This window comes from Pseudophryne corroboree, chromosome 3 (genome assembly GCF_028390025.1).
Source record: "Pseudophryne corroboree isolate aPseCor3 chromosome 3, aPseCor3.hap2, whole genome shotgun sequence".
NCBI lineage: Eukaryota > Metazoa > Chordata > Amphibia > Anura > Myobatrachidae > Pseudophryne > Pseudophryne corroboree.
Window position 1 is genome coordinate 739,690,974 of NC_086446.1, and position 17,993 is coordinate 739,708,966.

At 44.3% G+C, this 17,993-nt stretch overlaps 1 protein-coding gene across 1 annotated transcript in view; it reads right to left on the reverse strand.

Annotated features, from left to right (window-relative positions):
* The window catches only part of ABCC2 (ATP binding cassette subfamily C member 2), a 118,496-nt gene that overhangs the window by 25,124 nt on the left and 75,379 nt on the right, over window positions 1-17,993 (reverse strand). The window contains exons 21-26 of the mRNA XM_063962257.1: window positions 17,726-17,843; window positions 11,797-12,016; window positions 10,160-10,314; window positions 5,470-5,625; window positions 742-941; window positions 527-653 (exon numbers count right to left, since the gene is read on the reverse strand). Of these exons, the coding sequence (XP_063818327.1) occupies window positions 527-653; window positions 742-941; window positions 5,470-5,625; window positions 10,160-10,314; window positions 11,797-12,016; window positions 17,726-17,843 (976 nt within the window). The remainder of the gene's footprint in view (window positions 1-526; window positions 654-741; window positions 942-5,469; window positions 5,626-10,159; window positions 10,315-11,796; window positions 12,017-17,725; window positions 17,844-17,993) is intronic.

The window sequence follows — 17,993 nt, forward strand, 5'->3', positions numbered from 1 at the left end:
CAGTGCGATGAGAACAGACTGATCGGGGCCGGAGCTGACGTCAGACACCCTCCCTGAAAATTCTCGGGCACGCCTGTATTTTCCCGGACACTCCCTGTAAACGCTCAGTTGCCACCCACAAACGGCGTCTTCCTTTCAATCACCTTGCGAACAGCCGTGCGATCGGATTTTTCGCACCATCCCGTCGCTGACTGACAATGCCCTTTCTTGTTGTCCGACGCGCATGCGCATTGCGTTGCATACGTTAGGACCTGATCGCCGACTGTGCGAAAACGCACAGCAGCGATCAGATCTGAATGACCCCCAATGTTCTATGGGGCTCATTTATCAACATGTTTTAGCTATTTAAAACTCTTGGCATATGATACATGGTGCTCCAGCCAATCAGCTCATGACTGTCATTTTTCAAACACATGACAGGTACTGATTGGCTGGATCACCACTTATCACTCACAACATGTAGCTAAAACTCATTGGGCCCCCATATTCTTAACAGATAAGGCAGAGATGACACTTTGAGACTCACATTGAGTGCTGAGGAGATAGACAGTCCGACAATACCACTGTCCACGGTGCCACGGGCCAACACCGCAAAGAGCGCAGCAAAGAATACGGTCAAGTTCCCAACGAACTCCAGACGAATAGCCAACCACCTACAGACAACACAGCAGCACAGGTGTGATTCTCATGTCTGTAACATCAATAAGTAACACAATGAGTTCTGTGCTATGGGCTTACTACCTGTTGGAGACGATCCAGGAATAAACGCTTTTCTGGTTGATGTCGATGGTATCTTCATTATGTTGGAGGAATCTCTGCTGATGTCTGTAAGCGCGGATGACCGACAGGCCGGAGACCGTCTCCCCGAAATGGGAATAGATGGGCGACCTTGTGACCGAATCCAGACGCCTGAGCTGTCGGGAGGTGTTGACATAGAACCTCTAGAGACAAGCATATGGAATTACCATTAGTACAGAGGAATAATTTCACGCAGTCTGATTCCCATCTATAGGTGGCATGACAAGTCAATGGGATCTGATAGGTTGCTAACTTGCTATGGGAAATCACCTAGAGTTTTCATTTTTAGAAGGTTTAGTAAATCTACCCCTGGGAATCAGTCACCCCACTGAGGCACGAGGCACATCACGCTGAGAATTGGCGTAAATGCAAAATGTTCTATAAAGTTGTAAAAGTAACTTCATCTCCATTTACTCCGGCAGCAGGGCCGTCTTAACAGCAGTGTAGGCCCGGGTATGGGTCATTAGGTCGACAAGACTTAGTTCGACAGTCATTAGGTCGACCACTATTGGTCGACATGCATTAGGTCTACAGGGTCATTAGGTCGACATGGACAAGGTCGACATGGAAAAAGGACAACATGATTTTTTAAACTTTTTTTGGTGTAATTTTCTTCGTAAAGTGACCGGGAACCCCAATTAGTGCACCGTGTCCCCTCGCTTCGGGCAAGGTACCTCGCTACGCTACCGCTGCGCTCGGCACAGGTTACCGTTCCCAATTGTAGTCCACGTGGATCGGAAAGTATGAAAAAGGTCAAAAATGAAAAAAAAAAGTTACAAACCTAGTACATGTCGGTCGAATGCATGTCAACCAACAGTGGTCGACCTAATGACTGTTGACCTAAGTCTTGTCGACCAAATGACCGTAAGACATGTAGGCCCCTGGCTAAAGCAATGCACTGGGCCCCCTACCCATCCTCCAGCGGTAGGGGTGGGGGGTGCTATCAGCGGCAGCTTTGATGTCCCGCTGGGGGTAGGCGGTGTTCTATCTTCCGCTCAGCATGTAGGACCTGGATCAGTAATTTCTGCTAATTACTCCTTTACTGCACAGATGGTGGGAGATGGGGTGGGAGGGAGAACACTAAACTGTAGAAGGGGGCATTGGGATGAATGAAGGGGCTTGGGTACATGACTTCCAGGGTAGTAGGGGGTGTTTAATACACAGGGGAGGGGTGGATAGTGGAGTGGGCTTAATAGTCATCATTGGGAGGGCAGGTTGCTTGACTGCAGATATCTCCAGTTCCTGGAAATAGATTTCTTGACTTTCAATGGGATAAAAAATATAGAGGGTCCACCCACATGGCACTGGCCACACCCACACAGCACTGGTCACAGCTCCTCCCCTTCTCACAATAGGCCCCAGGCCCATGTGCACATTAATCTGCCCTGGGTGTTCCTGTAATGCATGCCTCTCTAAGATATAGTGAACACCAATAAAACTTTAGCGGTAACATTACAAAAAGTGTTGCCCTAGTGGTTAAATAAGCCATGAAATCTTGCTGGTGGTGCTGGTTCAAATCCTGGTAACTGCTCAATAATTCTGTTCTTGTCAAAGTCATTTTCTTTTTTTTAATCATCAACTTGATAAATAGGGTTTGGCATAAAAGTAAATTTTTTTTAAACACTGGGGATGGTTATAGAAGCTTGAAGCACTTGTTATGTGTTGTAGCCCCTCAGGGCCGTAACTAGGTGTGTGTGGAGGGGGCACTGCACATAGCGTTGCAGGGTAGGGGGCGCTGTTGGCGGCACTTGTCAGTTATCTGTTTTAATTACTTTCACTTGCAGCTTCCAACCCTTTTTGAAGACCAGCGCCTCCTGACCGCCGCTGTCTCCTACCCCGACCCCTTCTGTCTCTAATACCTATTCAACATTCATGAACTCAGCTTGAGATTTCTTTGTTATTCAGTCACACTGTCCTTTATTTCACTTCAAGATGCTGGTATACCCGGGATTTGAACCCATTGCCTGTGACATTGCAGTCAGACATTCTATTCATTGAGATATCTGCCCTTGCATAGAAAGGTAGATAATTCTAAGCTAGAGAATTCTAACTATTTGAAGTTTACCTTGTACTTTGTGAAAAAATGATCAGCGTTGCGGCTGAGCAGATCTATATAGTGTGTGGCTGCAAGAGATTGGATGTGTGGCTGCACACTACATAGATCTGCTCAGTTGCAATGCTGATTATTTTTTTACAAAGTACCAGTAACTTCATAGTGTGTTCATAGTTTTTATGCAGGATCAAATAACTCAATGAGTAGGGTGTAGAATTCAACAGGTTATAGGTGTGAATCCTGGGTATGGCAGTATATTGAAATTTGTTATTTAATAAAGGTTATTGTAACTGACTAACAATGAGCTCTTAAGATAAGTGCATGAATGTAGTATAAAGAGGATTTGTGTCCAAAATCCATTTTCTTACAGTGGTCTATAAATGTGTGTGTATTATTTATTTATATATATATATATATATATATACACACACATACTGTATATGTATACATATACACACACACATTAGAGGAAAGGGGCATCGTAGCATCGAGGGGCATCGTAGCATTAGAGGAAAGGGGCATCGTTCTGGGATCAGTCTCTTCCCCGTGAGGCATGCGCCTTATGTGCCTACTGGAAAAGGGGGGGGGGGGGGGGGGGCATCAATTCTCTCTCTGGCACAGGGCACCAAGAAGTCTAGCTACAGCTCTGTAGCCCCCGATATAGGAATGTTAAGGAAGTAATGCAATAGACTCAGGTGAGTTCTAACTAGCTGCAAATTCTGGCAAATTAATGCAGATTTGGGACTTCAAATTGCCGGATTTAATACTCAGCTAAATTTGTCAGAGCTTGGTAAATTGACAGACAGCAGACCCCATTGAGAATAATGGGGACTTCATAGGGCCAGATTATGGGACCAAGAGCCTATTGAGAGAAATGGACAAGCTCTAAACCAGTGATCTCCAACCCATAGCTCGCAAGCTACCGGTAGCTCACTGTAGTATTTTCGGTAGCTCGCTGTAGTATTTTCGGTAGCTCACAGAGCGCACAGGCTTGGGCAGTCACTTGCACTCCTCCTCCCTTCATTTTTAATATGGTGCCGGCCGTCAGCCAATCAGTGCTCGTGGACCGGCAGTGGTGGCACCTGATTGGCTGCCGGACCGCGAGTTTTGATTGGCTCACTTACCGGCGCCATATTTTAAATGCCCGCCTCCGCCGGAGACTCTGTCACCCTCACTGCAGCCGCTCTCTGGACTTCACAGGAGAGGTGTGCGCTGCGCTCTCCTCCCCTTCCGTCCCTCATACAGGAGGTGCAGCACCGGCGGCAGTAGAAGAAGCCAGCAAGGGTTAGCACTGTGTGGGGCACTGTATTGGACACTGCGGGGGGGGGGGGGCATTTTATCTGGCGCTGCGGGAGGGGGGGGGCATTTTAAATGGCACTGTGGGGGGAATTGTATCTGGCACTGGTGGGGGCATTGTATATGGCACTGCTGGGGGCATTATTTGTGTATCTGGCACTGCTGGGAGGCATTGTTTGAATATCTGGCACTGCTGATGGGGCATTATTTGCGTATCTGGCACTGCTGGGAGGCATTATTTGAGTATCTGACACTACGCGGGGGGCATTACTTGTAGTTGTGAGGCCACACCCACTTTTGTGAGGCCACGCCCACCTTCACAGGAAAGCACGCGCATTGGGGGGAGGGGGGAGCTACTTCAGAGGTTTTATTTTCCGAAAGTAGCTCACACCCCAATTAAGGTTGGGTCTGGGACTCCAGGTCGACACACCTTAGGTCGACGCCAATTGGTCGACACACCTTAGGTCGACATGGACAAAAGGTCGACAGGAACAATGTCGACATGGAAAAAGGTCGACGTGAGTTTTTTATGTTTTTTTGTGTCGTTTTCTTCGTGGAGTGACCGGGAACCCCAATTAGTGCACCGCGTCCCCTCGCATGGTTTGCTTCGCTCGCCATGCTGCGGGCATGGTGCCTTCGCTCCGCTCCGCTTCACTCAGCACAGAGTACCGTTCCAATCGTAGTCCTCGTGGATCGTTAAGTATGAAAAGGTTCCAAAAAAGAAAAAAACTGTGAAAAACTCATGTCGACCTTTTTCCATGTCAACCTTGTTCCTGTTGACCTTTTGTCCATGTCAACCTTTTGTCCATGTCGACCTAAGGTGTGTCGACAAATTGGCGTCGATCTAAGGTGTGTCGACCTTTTTGTTGTCGACCTGGAGTCCGGATACCTTAAGGTTGAAGACCACTGCTCTAACCTGTGCTTTGTGGGTGTGACCAGAGCCATGAGTGCGTGGCCTGTGTTGTGTGGGTATGGCCAGTGTCATGTGGGTGTGACCTGTGCTGTGTGGGTGTGGCTAGAGCCCTGTGAAGTGTACCCTCCCAAAATTAGAAAAATTGCATAATTTTGTGAGAAAAATAGAAATGAAATGTAATACATATGATTTCTAGCCAACTGTGTGACCAGCTGGGTGGCAGGTGACCATGCTATCGTAATTTTCAGATCTGATTTTGCTGCACGAAACCAAACTGTGACTTTGTTCTACTAGGTAACCTAAACTCTGCTTCTGTCAGATTATCCGAATCTAAACTGCTCATCTATAATGATTATTGTAAAATCTATTTGTAGATTCGGTATTAAGAAAGACATGATGCCAGGCTTACCTGAACAAAGTAATAGAAAATGGTCAGTGGTACAATGACGGCAGCAAAGATAGGAGTGGCCAAACAGATCAAAAACAAGGTGCTGATCACACCCAATACACAGTTTAACCAGCTGCGGAATGACATGGGGATGGTCTCGTCCACAGTAAAGATGTCCTGGGAAGAACAGAATTTCAAAATGGTTCAAACTCAAATAATAATTGTACTTCAAAAAACAAAAGAAGAGGGCGCGCTGTTTCCATTATTTCACTGTATTCTGGTGTGTCATATTTTCAATATACAAAACAAAAAGAGTTCTTTTCGGGTATCTGAAATTGCGCAAAAATACCACCAGCAGCTTTAAGGTACACACAAACCCACACGGAGTATTTCTCCACGTTACTCCAAATATAATACAGTAGAACAAAGGTATTGGGGAATGTGTTCCCTCAAGCGCTAATCATTTAACACAGAAATGGACATGAAACGGAAAATGCAATACGTTCCTTATCTTGAAATGAACATCCAGGAAAAGAATCCGTCCTTTAACAGTGTGTATCCCCTTAGACAAGTTTGCATATGAAACGGAAAAAAAAAGGGGATATCATGTGTAGTACATTCACAAATTTAATAGTACATCACACACATGGAATTGACATTTGACATTCAACAGAAATACATCTGACAATAGGGACTTGCACTGTCCTGTTTAGGGACATGACAACAGGTGCAGCTTATACTAAGGAATACAGCTGCATCTAGTTGGAGTATCAGGATGCGGATTGGTTGAAAACTGGTTTATAATGTGAACAGTCAGAGTGTCCCTCACTTCACCTTGAGAAAGACCCGAAGCAAGTCGGGTGGAAAGTGGAAACGCGTTGGTGGTTATTGGGGGACCAATAGTGGACTTTGCAGTTCCTGTCGTTACACCTGGATTGCTGAGTGACTACCAGAAACCGGCTCCAATTGACTTTTCCGGAGAGACGATTGGTAACCTTTAAAGAACTTGTTTGAGAACTGTTACAACACCGGTTCTCAGACCCGCTGGTAATTATTCTGACTCTTCCCTAAACAGGACAGTGCAAGTCCCTATTGTCAGATGTATTTCTGTTGAATGTCAAATGTCAATTCCATGTGTGTGATGTACTATTAAATTTGTGAATGTACTACACATGATATCCCCTTTTTTTTTCGTTTCATATGCAAACTTGTCTAAGGGGATACACACTGTTAAAGGACGGATTCTTTTCCTGGATGTTCATTTCAAGATAAGGAACGTATTGCATTTTCCGTTTCATGTCCATTTCTGTGTTAAATGATTAGCGCTTGAGGGAACACATTCCCCAATACCTTTGTTCTACTGTATTTTTAATATAGTAGGGCTCAACCATATTCAGAGCTGTTAAAATTATTTAGAGAACTCTGGAGCGAGTTCCAAGGTTCGTAATGAAGTGAAATTTGGACAGAAAAAAAGAATAGTTACAAATGTTGTCACCAGGTGACGATGTGGCAATACAAATCCCTTAATTGTTCAACATGTCCTCCACTGTGGTCAACAACAGTTTCCATATAAAGAGCAGCATTCTCTGTAGCAGAACATATAACATGTCAGGTGGAATAACCAGCACATCTTATGCTATCATTCAGATCTGACAGGGTATGACATCCTTTCCTGTGATTTGGGTGTCAAAGATGTCTGGAAGTTACGGCTGATGACCCTATAGTAGAAGTTGCCTCAGCAATTGTAAAGGTGTTTGTATATATCACCACATTTGTCACCTGTGACAAAACATGTAATTAATCTTTTGTTTCAATAGATGGCAAGCACATCATCTAAAGTACCTGTTTTCCATATTTCACTTAATTACAAGCCTTCCAACTCGCTCCAGAATGGATTAAGTAGCAATACTTTAATTTTAACAGCCATGTATATTATTTTTAATCTGGGACCCCAAGTGTTGGTTGGAATCATTGTTCTGGGAACCCAAATGACGGAGATTCTAATATATTACAAATCTGACAATCAAGGAACCCCATTTGGAGTAATGAGACACTACTTATCTAACTTGCTGCATGTTTCTGGGTATAAAAATTACTTTTGTAAAGACATATCCACCTATACGGTGTAGAACAATCTCCATTTCTATTAATCTTATGACGTTGGCTTTAAATAATCTTTGGTCCATCAAAGTTACAGGGAATAATTTACCCTGTAGTATAGTGTTTCTCAGAACCCCTAACTGTTCATGTATTCCAGACCACCTAGCTGGTGCACAGCTGCACTCACTCATAACTGACACGCTCTTAAGATGCACAGGTGACCTGGAAAGCACGCACTATTAGGGGTCCTGAGGACTGAGTTTGAGAAACACAGTCTAGTACAATTTAAAAAAACAATTATTAAAAGCAACTGCAGACTTCCAGAATCTAAAGTTATGCAATAAAAACCAAGTTCCTTGATAAATTTCACAGAATTCAAGATGTCTTCTACAATTTGTGTAATCTACAGTTTGAGGTATAATGTTCCTCCTAATATCTGGATGTTAAGGCAAATGGCATGTCTTAGGCTATCGCATTCATACCTGTTCCTTGTTAAAAGGCAGGCAACCCTGCACCTCATCGCCGGTGATAGTTTCATGCTTCATGCTCTGGTGTAAGCTACCTGGTCCTGTTCTGGTACCCTGAAGTCCTGGTCCATTGCTGCTGTGCATATCCTGGCTGTGCTCATTTGTTCCTTGCCTGCCTTTTCTGCTGTCCTTCAGCCCTGCACTAGGAGTTCAGTTTCACCCTTGTACTGCTGCTTAATTACAACCTGCAGTTCTCCTCTGAATACCCTTCCTCTGGATTTCCATTATCACACACACCACCTGCAATCTACTATACCCCTTGTGCCTCTCTGGGGTCATATACCATCAGTGAGCATGGGTTTCCTGTACTGTTTATGGTGAACCTGCTGCCATATCTGGTCACCTCACTCCTACCTCAGCTTCATATATCCCTGCTCTAGCTACTATCCAGTGATCACCCGACGATTATATAAGCCCTTACTGTTCTGAGTTTTAAGACCTGGTGGCATCCTAAGTACTGGTGATTGTGTCATACTCTAAGGGAACAACGGGTGGCTGTTATATGCAGAAGACCTCTTTAGCGTAACTCTAGGGTTCTTATATAATCCTCTGGGTGTTTTATAACATAAACTATATCTGAATTTATAAGCAACAAGGCAAATTATTGTTTTTGCTTTCCCTTTCTTGGGCCTGATTCTGAGTCGCATGCAACACCGACATTCACGCTAATGGTCAATGTTCTTCAGCTGTAAATACAACTAAGTCGCTAAAAAGTCACACAGCATATGTGTCCCACAGTGTACACGTGGCACTAAAGACTGAGATGTGTGGTCTCAAAAATGTAGTGCAGATATACTCTGCGTTCCTGGATGGTGACTGGGAGGTGGCTATTTAGAAACATGGAATGTACTGTCTTATGGGCATGCTATGGGATTGTTGCAGATGGATCGCTGAAGTGGTTGCAAACTCAGATGCCTAATCGCTCACATTGGAGGCCATACTCTGACGAGCCTCTGCACCTAGTATAAACTGGTGCAAGTTTTGTTGGTGGATCCGATGGTTGTTTCTAAAGGTGCTCAAAGTGAACGTCTCAGTCCTTGCATATTCAGATGGGTGCTTGCACGCCAGGGACGGGATCTGTAGCTGACTTAGCATAAATCCTCAGGCACTATAACAGCAAAAGACGCACATACAAACACAGCTGCACCCGACTCAGAAGGCCCCTTGTGTTTTGCTCTGTCCTGCCTAATTACTAACAGCCTGGAGTTACATTTTCACAGTTAGTAAAAACTGATATAATCCCAAGCATCTTCCTGCACCAGAGGCTTATATAGGTAGCAACCAATCAGAAGCCACAAAATGTGTTGCATAAGTGCCATTTAATTACCTGTTTACATTTTAATAAAATTACTCAAATATGTATCTCCTGGTGTTTCCAGTATTCTGCATGTGTAGCCGGGTTCAGTAGGAAAAGCACGGGTCACCCCGTCGTTCGAAATCGAGATCTCGCACGTGAAAAAGCCGACAGGGGTAAGGGGTGTTATACTCTCTCCCTTATCCCCTAACCCTCCCTTCCTGCAGCCTAACCCTAACCTCCCCCCTTAGTGCCTAACCCTAATCATCCCCCGTAAGTGCCTAAACCTAACCCCTCCCGTCCCCCCTGCAGCCTAACCCTAACCTTCGGAGGGGGAAACCTAACCGTAACCTCCCTCCCCACACCATAGCCCTCCCGGGGCGCAGCCTAACCCTAGCCCCCACAGCCTAAATCTAACCTTCCCCCCCCAAGTGGCTTACCTCTCCAGCACCGCGGTGTCTGAAAGTTCGGCATCCCGTCTGTCGGCATTTCGGCGCTGGGATGTGTACCTATTCGGGATGCCGGTGACGGGATTCCGGCGTCGGTATTCTGACATCTGTGATCCCGACAGCCGGGATCCTGACTGCATCCGGAGTAGCCAGCACAGCGGTTGCAGTACCTACATCATGGCTCTGCATTACCTAAAGGCAAAAATCTTTGCTGACTCCTGTATAAAGTGTCACTATTTGAGTTTCTGCTCGCTATTGACGTTACACTACTCCTAGCGGCCTCTTGGTCTGAGCCTTTCCTATATTGTACTGTACTGTATGTCATGTTGTGTACTACTAACCTTGGCAAATCTGTTCACAATCCGCCCAGTTGGGGTGGTGTCAAAGAAAGTCATAGGAGTGTGTAGGATATTGCGAAGGAGCTGTGCGTGAAGCAGCCTTGAAGCGCGGACTGTACCGGCAGCCACCAGAAATGCACCGAGAAACACGAAGAAGCCTAGAAAGTACAAAAATCACCCATTTATTACCAACACTATCAATTTCCAGGAATATGGTACAATAAGGGGATAAATAGACACCATTTTTTTTTGCATTTTTGGGGTTTGTGTGGATCGCTTTGTAATCTGGGACACCCAATTGTAGAAAGGCATCCCCTCACGGGGCTCGCTTCGCTCGCCGTGCTTCGGGCTAAGTGGCTCACTGCGCTCACCACAAGGTTAATAGCCAACTCTATGCCGACATGGATAGAGAAGGTATGAAATAGTCCAAAAACATGAAAAATTGCAAAAAAAACCCTGTGTCTACCTTTTTTTATGTGGATCATTTTCTTGTCGACCTTTTGTACTGTCTACCTTTTTCATGTCAACCTTTTGACCCTGTCGACCTAATGTCTACATATAGTATGGTGTCTATCTATTGACTGTCTAACTAGACACTGTCTATCTATCATCCGGATACCGCTCCCACAGGGACCTCGTATCTCCATGGGTGGCCATTAGCTCCTTTTAGCAAGATGTGGATCCAGGACACATACCTTCGGTGGCCTTGTTTTAAAAGAAAAAAAAAATATTTCTGCATGGATTGGTTAAAGGCCTCCTGCCGACAAAAAAAAGGAGCACTCAACCACTATTGTAAACACAAAGTTTACCTATCACACCTACACCAGCAGTGTATTTGGAGGTGTCTCCGTGCCACCACTTGGCATGAGACACGCATGTGATTGTATGGCACTCCAATTGCTTTTATGTACTGATGCGTCCCCCCCCCCACCTCTTTTTTTTCTATATACACCCTTTCATCCCCATTGTGTATGAAAGCAGTGCACTACTGCACAGTCTCCTTACTGTGCATACATGCTTGGCACTAGGACCCAGGGAGGTCTGTTCTGCAATCTGATGTACTGCTGTACCATGTGACTAAGTCTACAGCCATCTTTAGAACTATGTAAGACTGCGTATGAGTGACATGGTGAAGGACAGATGACCTCCTTTCAGCTCCTGAGACCTGCAATGCTACCCCGCTTTATCCGCTGTTCCAGAACCCTACAGGCTGTGATCCTTCGCTGCACCAATATCTGTAACAGTGAGTACAGCTGTACAAATAAACTACAGAGTCCGGTTAAGCTACCTGAGTTGCCTACACAATTTTACCGCTGGTGTGTATAGGACTCTGCTCACCATCAAGACTGCAGACACATTCCCAAAACATTGCGCCTCGTGGACATTAATTTCATTATCTTCTGTTAGAAAGGGATAACCAGCCCAGTATGTCTTCCAGATGTGGGGGGGGGGAGTGACCTTATGGACCAATAGGAATCGGCAAGCTCTCTCTATGCAGCTTCCTATTGTCCCACTCAGTTATACCGCCATTGTTTTAGCGCATGGAACCCGTATATGTTTTTTTCCCATGGAACTCATAGACATAATATGTCATTTAGAATATAACTGAATTGGCTAAGCAAAACTGTGCCAGAAATTACCTTGTGCCACCCCCAGAGCTCCAAATACCCCCACCCTCATGTCTCTCTGCGACGTCGGATAGGTCTTATTATAATACGTCTGTGCGTCTGTGGTCCATTCACTCAACCAAATGTTCTGTCCAACAAAGGCAACGTTCTGCAAGATATAGTTCACAGATATCCAGAAGGAGTAGCCCCAGCCGACTGCGCGGAGATACTTCATGTACAGAGAAAACTTCACCTGCAAGAGCAGAAAAAGTACAACGGTAAATGTATTTATTAACAGTTACTTATATAAAGCCAGCTTATTCCGCTGTGCGGGTACACATTAAACTATATATCATCCGATACATCGTTCCGATGTGGATCGGAACGATATATCAGACACATTGTCTAATGTGTACCACCAATCACATGCTCCTGCAGGTCGTCTGCTGGGATGCAGGGGAATGTAGTAGACATGAACGATATATCGCGTGATATATAGTTCGATGTGTACAAGACAGCCGATGTATCGTTATCGGTCGTCCTGTCAGCCAGGAACCACGTCACTATGTGTGCACCCAGCTTAAGGTGAGCTTTGACTGTTAGGCCCTCCATACGCGTTCTACAATACAGATGTCAAGCTAAACTGCCTGAGACTCCTACTCTCTCTTGTGGAACCAGAAGTCCCAGCATGCACGACGACTGTAGAGATCTATCTAGCCTGGTATTGCTGTACCCCAGACACAGCTCTAGCACCCTATGGGATTGTATAGTATAAGGAATGGTGCAGGCACTGCATAGGTATTCTGCTGCTATTTGTGCATAGATTCATAATCCCTCTGTAGTGTATCCTCATAAATACAAAGACTATAAATAATAAAAATATTTATAGGGCAGGTATGGGGTAAGTAAATTATAATCTGATGTAACGGAGGAGGGGGGCCCCAGACCAGTTTCTTGCCTAGGGCCCTTTGGGGTCTTAATCCGGCTCTGACTGTATGATTCAGTCACATAGCAATGTTGGCCTGGGGTCAGCAGGATGTGTGAGTGCAGAAAGAGAATATATGTAAAGTTATGTGTGGACCAGGAACCTGCTACCGGGACCGTGATCACCGTACGGTCTGTTGTCTCCCGGGTGCTCGGGTATGGCATATCGCGGACTGGGTAGAAAGATTGTTGGGAGGGGCTGGGAAAGACCCAGCGGTCTTGGTGCACGTTGGCACCAACGACAAAGTTAATGGTAGATGGGATGTCCTTAAGAAAGATTATAGGGACCTGGGACATAAACTACAGACAAGGACATCTAGGGTAATATTCCTTGAAATATGAACTGTGCCACGCGCTAGTCCAGGGAGACAGAAGGAGATCAGGGAGGTAAATGTGTGGCTTAAAGACTGGTGTAGGAAAGAGGGGTTTGTGTTCCTGGAACACTGGGCGGACTTCTCAGTCAGGCGCCATCTTTTTTGCCGTGATGGATTGCACCTGAATGAGGAGGGGGCAGCGGTGCTGGGGGGAAGGATGGTTAGAAGGTTGGAGGAGATTTTAAACTAGATGCCTGGGGGGAGGGATTAGAAAGAATTAGTGGGACAACTAGAGAGAGTAGAAAAGGGGGATGTATAAAGTATAATGGGGGTGGAGAGGGGGAAAGGAGAAAAAAAGTCAGCAATGGTAGATTAAGGAAAACTCAACTTCCTAAGGAAACGATTACAACTAAACTTGCAGTCAAGGGAAGTAAAAAGCTTAAGTGTATGTTTGCAAATGCACGAAGCCTAACAAGTAAAATGGGGGAATTAGAAACAATTGCACTTAAGGACAAACATGAAGTCATAGGAATTACAGAGACATGGTGGGACGATTCTCATGACTGGGCAGCAAACATGGAGGGGTACACCCTCTTCAGGAGAGATAGGACTAATAAAAAAGGAGGGGGCGTTTGTCTTTATATTAAGCCATTCTTAAAGCCGTATGTAAATGAGATCATTTGCGAGGGTACCAGAGATATCGTGGAGTCATTATTGGTTGAGATTTCGAGTGGGAGTGAAGATACAAAATAGGTTTTAATAGGGACATGCTACAAACCACCAGATATTAGTGTGTCTGATGAATTACAACTCTTGCAGCAAATCGAAAAAGCAGCAGGAATGGGGGAGGTCATTATCATAGGGGACTTTAATTACCCGGACATAAATTGGAACAACTTAACAGCAAATACAACTAGAGGAAACAGGTTCTTAAATACACTAAAGATCATTACTTGTCCAAGATAATTGAGGAACCAACTAGACATAGGTCTATGCTGGACCTAGTACTAACTAATAATATGGAGATCATATCAAATACTAAAGTAGGGGAGACCCTGGGAAATAGTGATCATAATATGATCACTTTCAATATCAGCTTCCAAAAACAACACTATAATGGTCTAACTATGACTTTAAACTTTAGAAAAGCTAATTGCGACTTGCTGAGACAAGCAATGAAGGACATAAATTGGGAAATTGTGTTTCATGGTAAGAATACGGCTGAAATGTGGGATGTTTTTACAACTGAACTCAATAAGTACACTCATTTGTTCATTCCCAAGGTTAACAAAAACAGGAGTAGTAAATTCAAGCCAATGTGGCTTATTAAGAAGGTCAAGGAACAAATGGATAAAAAGAGGAGAGCTTTCAAAGTATTTAAGTCTGACGGGAAGGCGGAATCTTTCCAGTTCTACAGGGAATGTAACAAAAAATGCAAAAAGAAATCAGAGCAGCCAAAATAGAAAACGAAAAACAAATAGCAAAGGAGAGCAAAACAAACCCCCAAAAGTTCTTTAAGTATATAAACGGTAAAAGGCTAAAAAAGGAGAATATTGGACCACTAACGGGCAAGCTAGATGTGTTGATTAATGACGATAGGGAAAAAGCAGATTTATTGAATAAATTCTTTTCATCAGTATTCACAAGAGAGGACCGGTTAACGGCAGAAGTGCACAACATGAGCGTTAATAGCGACCCTTTGCTAAGTACTTGGTTAAATGAGGAAGTGGTCCGAGGGAGATTAAGTAAAATTAAGATAAATAAATCTCCTGGGCCAGATGGATTACACCCCAGGGTTCTTATGGAACTTAACTCAGAGCTATCGAGGCCCCTAGATATGATTTTCAGTGAATCAATTACATCAGGAATGATACCAAAAGACTGGCGTACAGCAGAGGTAGTCCCAATATTTAAAAAGGGAATTAAAACTCATCCCGGCAACTAAAGACCGGTAACTTTGACATCAATAGTAGGGAAAATACTGGAAGGAATATTAAGGGATAGTATACTAGAGTACTTAGATACCTCCAAGGTTATTAATAGGCACCAACATGGTTTTATGAAGGACATGTCATGCCAAACAAACTTAATAAGCTTTTATGAGAAAGTAAGCGACAATATTGATCAGGGTAAAGCAGTGGATGTTGTCTTTTTGGACTTTGCTAAGGCCTTTGAGTTTGACACAGTGCCATATAAGAGACTAATCTTCAAATTGAGAAAGCTTGGAGTGAAAAACACTATTTGTACTTGGGTAAGTGATTGGCTGTATAACAGAAAACAGCGAGTGGTGATAAATGGGATGTACTCTGAATGGGCCTCAGTGCTTAGTGGAATACTGCAGGGTTCAGTACTCGGGCCATTGCTGTTTAAAATATTCATTAATGACCTGGGAGTGGGCCTAGAAAGCACAGTGTCAATTTTCGCAGACGACACTAAACTGTGTCGAGTAATTAATTCCGACAAGGACGTTGAGTCTCTGCGGAATGATTTATCCAGACTGGAGGTCTGGGCAGACAAATGGGGAATGAGATTCAAGATAGAAAAATGTAAAGTTATGCACTTTGGGCCTAGGAATAATCGTTCAGCCTATAAATTAAATGGGATAAATATAGGGATAACCGTAGTTGAAAAGGATTTGTGTGTTCTCATCGATAATAGACTTAGTAGCGGTACGCAGTGTCAAAATGCAGCAAAAAAGCAAATAAGATGTTAGCATGCATAAAACGGGGAATGGAGACAAGGGATGAGAGTGTAATCCTGCCTCTGTATAAATCATTGGTGCGGCCGCACCTGAAATATTGTGCACAGTTCTGGGCACCACACTATAAAAAAGATATCTTGAAACTCGAAAGGGTTCAGAGGCGAGCCACCAAACTGGTTAAGGGGTTAGAGGCACTGAATTATGAGGAAAGACTAACAAGGTTAGATTTGTTTACACTGGAAATGAGGAGGCTGAGAGGGGACATTATTAATATTTATAAATACATTAAGGGACAATACAGACTTATCAGGCGATCTGTTTATCAAAAAAACACTACACAGGACACGAGGACACCCCCTGAGGTTAGAAGAAAAAAAATTCATACACGACGGAGGAAAGGGTTCTTCACAGTAAGAGCAAAAAAGATCTGGAATTCCCTACCAGAGGAGGTAGTAATGGTGGACTCACTAAATAAGTTAAAACATGGATTGGATAAATTCCTAACTGATAGAAATATCCAAGGCTACAGCATCTAAGTGTTTTATAATTTAAAATACAGGTTGAACTCGATGGACATCTTGTCTTTTTTTCAGCCTCACCAACTATGTAACTATGTAACCTGTGCAATGCATCTGGCAGGGCCGCAACTGGCGTATGGGTAGAAGAACAGGCTTCTAGGGATTGCATTGGCTGCAGCCCGTAGAAGCCAGGCAGGGCTCATGGTAAGTCTATGGAGTGGCTTCCCATTGGAAGAACTCTCTCCGCTAATTGCCGTCTGGACTGACAGTGACAAGGGGGTGGGTTGTGGGGGGGACACCTTCCCTGGGACTGGCTGCCTGGCTGTGATTAGCAGGGAGCGCTTCAAATAGGAAGCCACTGCCATGGAAAACTCACTGTGGTTGGCAGATTTTACTGGGGAGTTGCAGCCGCTAGGTAACGTCCGCCACTGGTGTGGACTGTGTAAAGGCGAGGTAATTAGTAGAATAGTTTATGGAGGATTATGTGGCTGGTACTGGGATTTGATCAGCTGCATGTTGAGGTGAGTTTTCAGGGAAAGCTTGTAGGGGAAAAAAACATTACTAAGAGGAGAATTGTCTCACAGGCTTACAGTCTATAAGGATATACAGTAGGCATTTTATACATGAGGATAAATGGTGGAAAATAACAGGTTAATTCACTCATAAAATAAAATAAATTACCTCCATTTTCCTGTTTCCCTTTGTTTTACATTAGTTGATTAGATTCATTTAAAGCAGATTTAACAATTCATGACTCTATGGCTGAACTGCAGCCTTTACAGTAACAGGGTATTTATAACACAAGATTCAGATGAAAGTAGGCAAAGGAACCTGATGCAGTTCTAAAGGAACTTTTCTGGTTCATCCATGTGTAGTTATGGCCCTTATCCAGTATGGATCAGCTGCCTGTGATTGTGCAATTATTAGCTTGACCGTTGGAACTTTTGCTGCTGCCGTCAGTACCTCTACAGTCTGCGTAGCTCTAGAGCTACTCAGCCTGTGCTGTTGATGCGTTTGCAATTTATGCAATCTGTTCTCGTACATTGCGATTGCAACGCCCATGACACACCCACTACACGCCCAGCATCGCAGAAATTGCTTAGCCATACCACTGACACACCTCCACCACTCCTTCTTGTCAAAGCTAAATGCAATCGCCACGGTGTTCACAGATACCTGGTTAGGAACACGGAATCCAGACTTGGCACGTGCACACTCTCTTCTGTTTGGTTGTGTACGCATGCGCAGTGTGCCGCTCACTGTGCGATTATTCGCATTGCAACTAATGCTGACTGAGGGCCTATGTGTAGCCTTATATGTAAATGCAGCCCTGCAATATGCATGATTAATAATACCAGCTCCCATTGGCATCAGATGGTAAGTAATAATGAGAATAGGCACAGTATTGGATGGAAGGATGAGCGTCCCTCTTGGATATTTCATACCTTTCCTGTCTCTACCGTTTCCTTCTCGATAAGTTGTTGTCCTTTGGTCACGATCTGCGTATCTGCTGCCTTGTTCTTCGCTACATCCTTGAGCGACTTTCTTATAGAGCCATTCATACTGAAAGAGACGGACTGATGTCAGAGACCAGGGTAACCTGCAAGAAGCTCAGCACTTTTCTGGGGTCTCGCTCTCATCTATACAGGCAGATAAGCTCTGTGGCAGCACCTGTGGGCTAGCTGTAGTGTGTCTGGGTGGTATTCATGTGAC